This window comes from Chelonia mydas, chromosome 9 (assembly GCF_015237465.2).
Source record: "Chelonia mydas isolate rCheMyd1 chromosome 9, rCheMyd1.pri.v2, whole genome shotgun sequence".
Classification (NCBI taxonomy): domain Eukaryota; kingdom Metazoa; phylum Chordata; order Testudines; family Cheloniidae; genus Chelonia; species Chelonia mydas.
In genome coordinates, this window is record NC_057855.1 from 15,122,946 (window position 1) to 15,135,547 (window position 12,602).

Here is a 12,602-nt window from a genome sequence, read left to right on the forward strand (position 1 = left end):
GGGCAGTGGGGCTCTGGGTGTCCCCTTTATGGGTGGGCACAGTCTTTCTGCATGAGCCACAGCCACCCAGGGCTGACAGCCAGAGCTCTTAAAAAAAAAACCACCCTAAAAACACAAAGCTTGTGCCTCTCTTGACACATTCCCATGTCTTCCTTGGGAAGCTCACCCCATAGTTTGAGAATTGCTGCTCTAGTCTTTGAGGGAGTGAAGGGAGTCATCAGTCTTCTGACTGAAGAGATGAGACTCATTGAAAGGGAAGACCTCTATGGTGATCTGGACCTCCCTTGGGAAACCTTACGAATGTAGCCAGGATTCTCTTTGCAGGACTATCCCTGGAGCCATTGTGTACAAAGAAGTGCCTGCTGTATCCAGCCTGCAGCACTGTCCTCACAATCAGCTTCCCTTCCTCTAGGATAGTCTTGATCCTGCTGGGGCAATTTGTCTGTGAAATCCAGTAACTTGCTATAGGTAAGGAAGTTGTATTTTGTGAACAGAGCCAAGTAATTGGAAATACAAAACTGGCAGAGGAAAAGACGTTGTGGCCCAGCAGGTTCATGTGTTTGCCCTCCTTATCCACCAGGATGGAACATGGGTGCTGCTGATGGGCCCGTTTCATTGCTGCCTGGATGATGAGGGAGTTGGGTGGAGAGTGTGAGAAGAGAAACTCAGACCCCTTTAGAGGCACGTAGTAACACTTCTCTGCCCCTTTCGGGGGTGGGTGTGCAGGGGGCTGGAGTGTGTCTGATAGTCTGGGCTGATTGAAGGATGGCCCATAATTGATTGGTAGGGTCACTTGGGCCAGTACTGAGGCATGCAAGATCTCAAGTAGTTGTGTTGCTTATCTTACACTTCCTCCAATGGGATGTTGAGGGCACCAGTCACCCTATGAAGCAGTTCCTGGGATTGTTGGTCATCATACGGGGTGAGGAGGGAGTCGACTGTGGCACCCTGGGACAATGAAGGGAAGCACTCTGGTTCCATCAGTACCGTCAGAATTGGACTTGGCGGCGCATGGTCTAACAGTGGTTTGGAATGCCTGCTGGACGACAGTTGAAGGGGGGAAATGGGAGACTATTTACGAGCAGAGTGTGAAGGTTATGACAGTAGATACTGTGGCCACAACCCCCAGTACGGCCATCCCGGTGGTTCCGTCGGCTGCTGAGGAGGGCCTCATGGAGTAGGATACCAAAGACCCTTGTGCTGTATAAAGAGAGGTGTAACCCCTTTGGGGTTTAGAGAGCATGGCCCCTTCCTAAGGGGGGAAGTGCTGATTGTTCCAGGAGGAGGAAGTTCTGTTGTGGGGAGGGGGAGCAGAGACAGAGGGGAGACCCACAGGGTGTGCGTGTGTCTGGAGCTCCAGACAGAAGGGCTGCAGCAAGCAGGCCCTCACAGAGTGAAGCAGCCAAAACCTGCCTGAAGCCTGGGAAGGACAGAGCGGCTGATCGGGGACACCCCAGGACAAGAGCCAGAAGGAGCACTGTGCCAGGGAGGAATCACCTGAGAAGGACAAACCAGAGCTGGACCCAGTATCACTGCTGCCTAGAGCTGCATGGGGCCATGAGTACTGGAGCTTGTGACTTTGCATTGGGAATGAGAGAGGCTGTTAGTTAGTTAAGTGGGGAGGTTGTCGCTCTGTGTGGCTTTGAAGAGAGCGGCAGAAGAGGGCAGCGGAGGGGTTTGTTGGGGAAAGTTTACTGGTGCCGAAGATGACCAGGAGCACCCAAGACTCACCACTGGACTGGAACTTTGCCCAGGACTCCTGAACTCTCTGTGAAGACACATTGATCGGTGTCTGCCCTTTCAGACTGAAACCTCTGGGCCTGTGGGGCCTTATGTTGAATGCAACCCTGTTTTATTGCTCCCCCTATATATCGCCCTGTTGTTTTTCTCCTTTCATCCCTCTGTAAATAAATATTTCCCTTTCTGATATTGTACTTTTTGATATTGTACTTTTCCGGTGTGTGTGTGTGTGTGTGTTCACTCTTGGGTGCCCCTGGGGTGGAAGGGACTTTCCTTGCTGCATTCCTGCGCGTGCCTTCTCTTGGCCAGATCTGCCTGCAGAGTCGACTCCATCTTGGCCACAAGGGCACTAAAGTTACAGAGGATATTGCCTTTCATCTGGCGGGGTCTTGGGCTAGTCACACTGGTGGTATGGGAGGGGCAGCCTCTGAGCCTTGTCTGAGTCCTTCGATCCTGAGAAATTAGAGTTCAGTTCAAATGGTGGTGTTGGTGGAACTGCAGGAGCCTTAGGGGAGTGGGTGGGAACATGGCCTGAAGGAGGCAGGTCTAGCACGGGGGAATGCACCCTCCAAGGAGGCTACGTCACATGGGGGTGTGGGGATCTCTCCTTAGGTCAGGCAAACAGTTAATGAGGCTTGGGGACTGACCCGAGTCTCCCCGGCATCAGCAGAATGTGCTCTTCGCTAGGAACCGGAGCTGGAATGGAGGTCTGTCCTGGAACTGGCAACTCCCTTGACCCCACAGCGGTGCTGACCTGGAAGGAGTATGAGGCTCAGTGGATGGAGCCAACAGATCCGACGGCCTGTGCGGCTTCTTGTCATGCTTGTGCGCCTTGGAATATGCCGTTTCTCCATGGCCAGAACTTATGGATGGAGCAGTATCCTTCTTGGGCCTGGAGGAAGACTTATTGCCATGCTTATGCACATGCTTCCTTGCTTCATGGCTAGGCCCTGATGCAGGGTCCATAGCAATGGTACCGGCAGAACAGGACTGGGTCTCCGTGGTAGAAGCTGAGCTCCTTGATTGCTCAGGCTGACGTACGGGGATGGGGTTCCCTGGTCTGGATCCGACTGTGGCCTCTTCGCAACCTCTATGAGGTGTTTCTTGAGGTGGACAGCCTGGCCTTCCTGGGTATGGGCAAGGAAGGGGAGGCAGATACTGAACTTGGATGTGACATGGGCTTCCCCCAAGCAGTAAAGGTGCTCGTTGCTGACTGAGAACAAGCAAGGGCAGGAAGTGCAGATTTTGAACCCTGGAGTCTTCAGCATAATTCAGCACCCAGGAAAGGTGCTGGAGGGCAGGGGAGTGACTTGTGAAACGGCATCCCAAAGTCCTTAAAATCCTAAAAACTACTACTAACACTAAAACTCTGACAAAAAGCAACAAAAATATTAACTATGTACAGAAATAAAAGAAAGTCTTTTTTCTCAGTTTATAGAAGTGCGTCACAAGAGAACAGAAGAGGCTCCAACTCAGACCATGCTGTGCTGAGAAGGAACTAAGGTTGCGGTGGGTCCGCCCTGCCCTTTATCGCCTGGGACAAAACCATGTGGCAGAGCAAGGACCATGTGGACACGACTACTTTCAAAAGCTCCAGCTCCGGACTCATGGCACATGCATATAACCCTCAGGAGAATACAACAGGGACCATCACTCGAAGAAGAACTGAAGAGTTGCTGCTTTACATGGCAAAAACTAAGAATGATTACAGTGTGGTTTGCATTTCCTGAAGTAAAATCCAACACTGGCATCTACCTTATCGCCCAAGCTCTCTACTTTCAGACTTGGGTGAGAGGGTCCTACAGAGGACACACAGACACCACCAGCACGGTAACACATTATACTATGCCATATCAGCAATTGGGAAGCCAGCAAGTGGTATCCATAAATCCTATTTTACCAGTAGGCTGGTTGGAGACAATAACCTTAAATCAGAGGTGGCCAAACTACGGCCCCCGGGCCACATCCAGCCTGTGGGACCCTCCTGCCCGGCTCCTGAGCTCCCAGCCTGGATGGCTAGCCCCCTGCCCCTCCCCCGCTGTCTCTCCTCCCTCGCAGCCTCAGCTCTCTGGGGGGCCGGGCAGCGCAGCTCTGGGTGGTGCGGCTGTAGCGCCGCCAGCCACCGGTGCTCCAGGCAGCGCCGTCAGGGGGCAGGGAGGGTTGGATAGAGGGCAGGGGAGTTGGGGTGGTGGTGGTCAGGGGGTGTGGGTGTGGATAGGGGCCAGGGTGGTCAGAGGGTGGGGAACAGGGGGGTTGGATGGGGCAGAGGTCCTGGGGGTAGTCAGGAAGGAGAGGATGGGTTGGATGGGGCGGCAAGGGGCCGTCAGGGGTGGGGGGGTCGGGGGTGGTCAGGGGACAGGGAGCGGGGGGTGGTGGATGGGGAGACACACATCCTGTTTGGGGGGAGACAGCCTCCCCTAACCGGCCCTCCATACAATTTTGGAGACCCAATGTGGCCCTCAGGCCAAAAAAGTTTGCTCGCCCCGGCCTCAGATGCTTTCCATCATCCTGCTCTCTCTTGTGATAATAAACTGATGTGTGTGTGTTTACAGAGGAGAATGTTTCATCATTCCTAGAAAATACAGTGAAAATTGTTATTCTATAGGTATTTTTGAAGGATGTGAGTAGATACATACAGTTTTGTTAAGTGCAGTCTAATGAGCAAATGTTGAGAGGCCAAATGAAAACAGTTACTTTTCCTTGAAGAAGGTGCACGTAAAATTTAAATTGCACTAATGAACAAAATAAATAGCAATAAAACTTAGTATTTACTTAGTGCTTTATATCTTCACTGGACTGTAAAAACATGACCAAGATTATATCAAGACAAAGCACAGTAACATAATATTTACAGGGAATTATTTATGACAAATAAAGACATTGTTTACATTTATTTACTGCAATATTAGCTGAATTGTCTCCCTCTATATAAAATGTTTTGTTTTAAAGTAACAAATCATAACAGTATTTTTAGCTTACTAAAATATATCATCCATTCTTAAGAGATTCAGAAGAGTGTCAAAGTAATGTAAAAGTTTTTAATAAATGATTAGACACTTGATTTTAAAATTTATTTCTTACCAGCTTTTCACCATTGTTGTTCTGCACTGTTTTACTTTAAAACATAATGGCCAATGAAACTCATTGCCACATGATATTATTGATGCCAAGAGTTTAGCAGGATTCAAACAAGGACTGGACTCTGGATGTTTTTGTTATCTATATAAGAGTTAGCCAGAATTTGGAAGGGATATAAAGCCGTATGTATCAGAGAATAAACCAGACTTAACTCCTGGAAGGTAGGAAGAAACTATCTTTGTGGGCAACTTATTCATTCCTCTTTCCCTCTCCTTTTCTTTCCATACTCTTTGACTGTTCTAAACTTTTCCAGCTTAGCAACAGTAAAAGTTGAAGAAAACTTTGAAAAGTTAGAATAGCATTTTTCCTTTTGCCATTCTGTAACTTTTCCAAAGATGAAAAAGAAAGAGGAAAAGAAAGAAAAGAAAAGAAAGAGGAAAAAGTGAAAAAACCCACTGCTGCTGGATATTATTGATTTTATTGCAGTCAGAGGCAAAAAAGAAAGGAAAAAAAGTAGAGAAGGGGGAAATACGAAATTTTAAGATTTCAAACTTTTTTTTCATTTTTCAAAAACAAAAATTTCAGAATTAAACAAATTTTCATGTTGTTTCAAAACTCCCATAGAAGAATTTAACAAAATATAACATTTTCCTGCAAAAGCATATTGTTTTTGACAAAACCCCACTGTTCACTGGGAACATTTTGATGAACTCTATGTTTACGCTCCCACCTTCGTGATCAGTTTGCACCGGTTACATTTTCATGACTTTTCACAAGGAAAGGGGCCGGAACATACATTTGAGAAAAAAAAAAGTGGAGATTAACCTTTGCATTTGTTAGCTCCCCAAATTAGGGCTCGGGGGACATGTGCATGAGTTTTGATGGGCTGAGAAGGCTGTCTATATCAATTTATATTAGTGAACCATGGAAGATGACAAGCCATAGAAAGATCTCCTCAAAAACAATTAGCTGAAGCTTCCTCACCATTCACATGGGTACCATAGGGATGTTATCTTGTGATTGCAACGGTAGCCCAGGCTGTATTGGCATAACCATGCTGTCTGGTCAGGTTTGATCACTACAGCCAAATCATGTGACCCCCATTATGTCTTTATGTTGTGAGCGATTGCATCAAAATCCCTATTTAGGGTCAAGCAAATCCGGGATCCCTGGCAAAGCCAGCTGATGTCAATGGAGTCTTTCTATTCAGGTCAATGGGTTTTGGATTGGAGCCCTAGTGGCCACAAGACTTGTGATGCAGAATGTAACCCTACTTGGAAGTAGATGAAGCTTTGCAATGGATGGACTAGGAACCAGTAATGTGCCTCCAATCAGCCTTAAAAAAGAGAAGGAGGTGACATTGAGTCCCCTAGGTGCACAAGACCTAAGCCATGCTTTGGTGGGGGTGTCTCTTCTATTTACCCAGCCACACAAGAGGCTACAGCAGTCAGTGATTATTCTATCCTGTGACCAGACCATTTCAGCAGATAGGATAATGTCCCAGTAGACTGCTCATTCAGGAAGGTGCAACTCTTCTGTTGGGAACAGCAGTATCTGGGATAGAAATCGGAATGGAACTTGGGTTAAAAAAAACAAAAAAACCCCAAACACCAGGAGTTTGGCCAGCTTGCTCATCCCTAGTTTAGTGAGTTTTAATTATTCCAAGGCAGTATTTAGTGACCTTGTGGGACTACAGCATCCATTAGGAAAGCTATAGAAAATTAATGGACTTTGACAAGCACTTACAAAGCATTCTCTTTATAGTCTGAAAAGATGGTCCCAATATAATGACAAAGACAGGCAGATAATCACTCTGAACAGGAAAAGGAAGGATGAACCCTTTTAAAAATCTTTAAGATTCCAACTCAGCAACATACTGGGCTTGATTCATAGCTATTTCTCCAGTTTTAGGCTGCTGTAACTCCACTGGCAGGAAACAGACTAATACCTATAAGGATGTAAAGGACAAAGTACTCAGTTAAAAATAGCCATTGCTAATATCAGAAAGAATTAAAACATTTATTGGGCATAAATATATTACATATACACTACAGATACAGTTAAGTCTTACATACATAGCGTAGTATCTGCAAAATCTATACATTAAAATAGATATGGCAGTTTTAATACAATGCATATGAAATAGTCTAAAATTTACAATACAAGAAAACAGGATTATTTTTTCTCTTAAAGTTGAAAAGCTTGGAATGTATGTTCCCGTAGTGAGGTAAAAACATTTTTATTTTTTTTTCAATTTAAAGAATTGTGCAAGGATAATGTTCATACACATTCAGTTAGGGCACTTTTCAATTGTGACATTGAATACTGAACTACTGTAGCCAACAAAACAGGATTAGAAAACTACAACATTTCAAGTTCATAAAGAAAAAGGCAGATAATATAAAAATGTTTCTTTCCATTTTTAATATATTTTAAATACTTATTTTTCCTTTTTTTATTTTAATTTATTTTTACACTTTCTTGGAGAGCACAGGGTTTTTGGGTTTGGTTCACATGACTGATATTTACTGGGCCAGGGAAAGGATATAAAGACGCACAGGGAACTAAAAAGCATCAGTAAATTGTTGCAATCATTGATAATGGAAGTAGAAGCGGGAATGGTTTAAAATCTGTAACACTTTATGGTTACATGAAAATGGATTATAATGGTATTACTAGGATTATAATGAATTATAATGGCAGTATATACAAAGTAAATACTGATGTCAAATTAACTTAATATGGGCCTGATCCAACTTGCATAGAAGACTTTTTCCATTAACTTCAATAGGAGTTGGATTGGGCTCTTTGATTACTGTGATTATAATGGATACCAAATGAATTAGAAATGCTTAAAGTGTTACAGATTTTTGTTCTCCAACCTTTGCTCACTGCTTGTAAAACTGCGCCATACTTTCAAACTTGCAGAAGAAAACAAATTATCCAAAGCAAGTTTTATTTATTACAGTATTTTTTTTAAAAACACACCAGGCTTAGATTTTGTAGCAGCACTGCGAAAACAGTATTCCAAAAATTCAAAAAGGGAATCTATTCAAATCTGTGGGTTTTCAAACTACAGATGACATTTCATTGTTTTAAAAAATACATCTTCCCCCCCATTGAAGACAGCTGTGTATGCTTTGCTCACAAAATAGATGCAAGATCACAAAGTTTCATATCACAAATAAATTTAAATAAAATGTAAATAAATTTGACAAGCCATGACTTTGGCAAAAACAAAAACTTATATTTAGCTCAATGCCATCAGTTTGCAAGGCTAAATTAAACTAATTATAGTCAATAACAAAATACAGAACATTTGTAATATTTGCTACATCTAGAGAGGCACATGGAATCATTCATTAATCTTAGCACTTTCTTTCAAGAGATGATTATGTTTTTTGGATACATGTAAACGTTTCAATCACTGATAACCTTTTTGTTTTTTGGCATTTAATGCACTAGATGCTCCCATCTTTAAAAACACATGAAAATGTAAGAAGGTTAATAATACTAGGAATGCTGCCAGGTAAAAAGTTGACCTAAAGTACGACAGTATAAAACAGACAAAATGTAACATGCTACAAGGGGAAAAAAATTAGTACATAAGTACACTTCTTTATTTTTTATTTTTTTTTACAATAAATAAAAGATTGCACTGTAATTGGCATTTAAAGTACTGGATGCAGTATATTGTATAAATAAACCTAAAACAAAAATAATGTGGGTTTCCCCATTACTTTGGTTAAGGGAATATTATGCTAATATAGGACACTGCATCTTAGACAATGTAGAGAGAGCACAAAACAGCTATGACAGAAGCAAAACCAAGTAGCAAAAATATACAAAAACAAGAGGAAGGGATATACATTGTGTATCTGTTGCACCCTTTTGGAATTGATTTGCACCTCCAGCTCATTACTGTCCCTGAGGTACTCATACATTGTTGACTTCAATATAAATAATCCAATGATTCGTGAGTTAAAAATCTAGTATTTTGATGGATTAACACATGTATGTGTGGGCCACTGCTGTAAGAAGAGAAATGATAAATTCGGATAACTTACTCTGGCTTTTGCAATGTATCAAATATTTTGACTGACTCTGTTTAAGGTACTTAAATTAACTGACCTAATTTGTGATACTCCCAAGACAGGTCTATAAAATGGATCTTCCTCCAAATGTGACTGATTGACTGTAAAGATTGTTTACACTGAGCGTAAATCTTACATAATCAGTAGAGGCAGTAAGCTGTCACCAGCTCTAATCTTAGAAATCAGGCTGAACAAAATAGAATATAATAAATCTATTGATTAAAAGTAGTTATATATACACACACAACAACAAACAAAGTTAAAGCAGCTTTCCAACAGCTGAACATGGGAATAACTAACTATTGCACAATGCCCTCTTACTTAAAGTTACTGCTACGAATCAAAATGCTTAAAAAAAAATCTATAATGCTTCATAATTTATATGCAGTTTGATTATCTGATTTCTTATACAGGCAGTTCATAGTGTTGTAACCATAGAAATAACAGATAATTAAAAAAGTTTTAGATGGCAGTACATTGTTTTGATTTAAATGCACTAAGCAGTTAAAATAATTGAGTGTACATTTTATCTTGAAAAAAACTGGGACAAATGTATTGTAGTGAATAAATCATAGGTAACATTGGTAATACTGGTCGGTGAAAGACTGGTACTGTTGACTAACACTGCATTCTAGCCTTATTACTATACACACTTGTGATTAATGTTTACAGATACAGAAGAGACAAAATAAGTGACTGAGGATTATAATTTACTAAATTGTAACATATATGAAAGACTATAAGGACGTCAGTGGGGAAAAAAAATCAAAACCAAATCAACCAAACAAAAAAAACAGTAAAGGTAAATTGATTGCAATTCCGAAACTTTGAAGGAAAAAAATCTTGCTTTTGGTATCTGGTTTGCTTATTTCTCCAGTTTGACCTCTTCCTAGTTTTGAATTTCAAAAAGGTGCACCAAAACACTGATTTATCTTTTTCCTAGCTAGAACTGTAAAAATAAGAGAAGTATATAAAATGCATGGTAGAACAAAAAGATTTCAAGGAATATCTGAATAAATGTGTGGATTATAATGCGTAGCATTAGTTAAATTTATACCTCAAACTTTCATTGGATTCTCTACTTCATAAAGAAGTATTGTAATATAAAGGCAAATAAAATTGACAAAAATGCAAAGCCAATAACAATAAGGGTTGCCCACTGTCCATCAGTAAGCATCATGCTCTTTATCTTAGGATCATCTATGCTTCCCAATTCCCCTGTAAGCATGATCTCCCTTCGTTGGAGCATAAAGGCAACAGACGGGCTGAAAGGTCCACTAAGTTCCTGTGAGGTATCCAAGCATCGGCGACATACGCAGACACGGAATCGGTAGTCTGTGTTGGTCTGAAGGCCTGGGATTTGGAATGTTGTCTCATCTCCCTTGTACACCTGCAAAACAAATTAAAATTCACAATCAAATTTAAAAATCAATGGACATTCATGTGCCAAAGATTTTTTTCATATCAACACCATTCATAAATAGCATTATGCTATCCTTGACAGAACATCATTTGTGAGAGATTTAGATTTCAAATACTCAGTTTACTACTTCATAATCTAAATAGTGGTATAGGCATTTTATGAAACCAACTGCCTGATCCTACATTACATACATAGCTACAAGTTCCAATGAAGTTTAGGAGAGTTTTAGTTCTGCAAGGGTTTGTCATCAGACCTTTAAAGCAAACCATTAAAGCTGAGTTCTTTCAGGAAGCATCCAAACTAATTTTAGGGCAAGAACTTAGTATGTCACAAGCAGTCAAAGAAGCCAGAACGTGGAGCAGAGAGGATTGTACAATAGATGGTCAAATATGGCAATTCTCCATATTCAGTACTTGTGAACATCTAGTGAACACACAGAGAAAGACAAAAACAAAGGCAGGAAAGATTTCAAGCAATTAGTCCATCTCAGGTGGCAAAACTTTCCGAACATTTTGGTGGTTCAGTAAATAATATAAACAACATAAAAGTTATCCTTTATCAACATAACAATATAAATACAGATTTGGGGCCAAATTCTGCCATATGATGCAGTCCACTCACAGGTCTGAGGGCAATATTTGGCCAACAAATGGAGAAAACCTGCAAAATCATGTTATTGGAAGGCAGTTTTAGAATAATCCTAAACTAGTTACAAGTTTTGTTTCGATGCAACTTATTTTTCAATTGTTTTCTTCATATTTCCCTTAAGAGTTATGGCCTATAACTTTACAATTTTACAGTAGTAGCAGTAGTCCATAAATGGCCCTAGCCTTTTATATATACAAAAGGATGAGATGTTTATTAGAACAGCATACACAAAGTGTTGGGAGTTTATTGATTGTTCAAAGCTAACAGTTACTTTTCAACAGAGAGATTCATTTCCTCTTTAATGACAGTCACCAAACGCTAGCATATGTGAGTAAAAATACATTGGTTTTTACAGCTGACAGGTGAAATCACTTTTCCAAGATTACCTACAGTATGAATCATGGCCAGAAATAAAATCTGATGATCTCCAAAAAAGAAGCAAAGGGCCAGAGATAAACTGTTTCTTGAAATATGTATGACATCCTGAGAGTGGGAAAACAAAATATACAAAGCATGTGGACAAGGTTGATCCAGTTGATATACTTGGACGTTCAGAAAGATCCCACACCAAAGGCTCTTAAGCAAAAGTAAGCAGTCATGGGATAAGAGGGAAGGTCCTCTCATGGATCAGTAACAGGTTAAAAGATAGTAAATAAAGGGTAGGAAAAAAAGGTCAGTTTTCACAATGGAAAGAGAACTAGCAGGTACTGGGACCTGGGCTGTTCAACATAGTCATAAGGAAAAGGGGATGTACAATGAGATGGCAAAGTTTGTATATGATACTAAATTACTCAAGATAGTTAAGTCCAAAGCTGACTGATAGGAGTTTCAAAGGGATCTCACAAAAACTGGTTTACTCAGCAACAAAATGGCAGATGAAATTCAATGTTGATAAGTGCAAAGTAATGCACACTGGAAAATATAATCCCATCTATACATCTAAAATGATGGTCTAAATTAGGTGTTACCACCCAAGAAAGAAATCCTGGAGTCGTGGATAGTTCTCTGCAAACATCCGCTCAGTGTGCAGCGGCAGTCAAAAAAGCTAACAGAATGTTAGGAAACATTAGGAAAGGGATAGACAATAAGACAGAAAATATCATAATGCCACTAAATAAATCCATGGTGCCTTGATGACTGTGTGCAGTTCTGGTTGCCCCATCTCAAAAAATGCCCATTTTAGATGTATAGATGGGATTATATTTTCCAATGTGCATTACTTTGCACATATATTAGAATTGGAAAGAGCACAGATAAGGGCAACAAAAATGATGAGGGTGTGGAACAGCTTCTATATGAGTAGAGATTAAAAAAGAGTAGGACTGGTCATCTTATAAAAGACACGACTAAGGGGAGATATAATAGAGGTCTATGAAATCATGAATGCTGTGGAGAGAAAGTGTTACTTATCTCTTCACATAATACAAGACCAGAGGTCACCCAATGAAATTAATAGGCAGCAGGTTTAAAACAAACATAAGGAAGTATTTTTTCACACAACACACAGTCAACCTATGGAACTCATTGCCGGGGATGTTGCAAATGCCAGAAGTATAAATGGGTTCAAAAAAGAATTAGATATTAGATACAGAGTTATCTGTGTGTTCAATTGCTATTCA

At 40.9% G+C, this 12,602-nt stretch overlaps 1 protein-coding gene across 1 annotated transcript in view; it reads right to left on the reverse strand.

Moving 5' to 3' along the window:
* Positions 1 to 6,818: 6,818 nt before the first annotated feature.
* Positions 6,819 to 12,602, reverse strand: part of FNDC3B (fibronectin type III domain containing 3B) — a 354,949-nt gene continuing 349,165 nt past the window's right edge. The window contains exon 26 of the mRNA XM_037908819.2: positions 6,819 to 10,302. Within this exon, the coding sequence (XP_037764747.1) occupies positions 9,991 to 10,302 (312 nt within the window). The 3' untranslated portion in view covers positions 6,819 to 9,990. The remainder of the gene's footprint in view (positions 10,303 to 12,602) is intronic.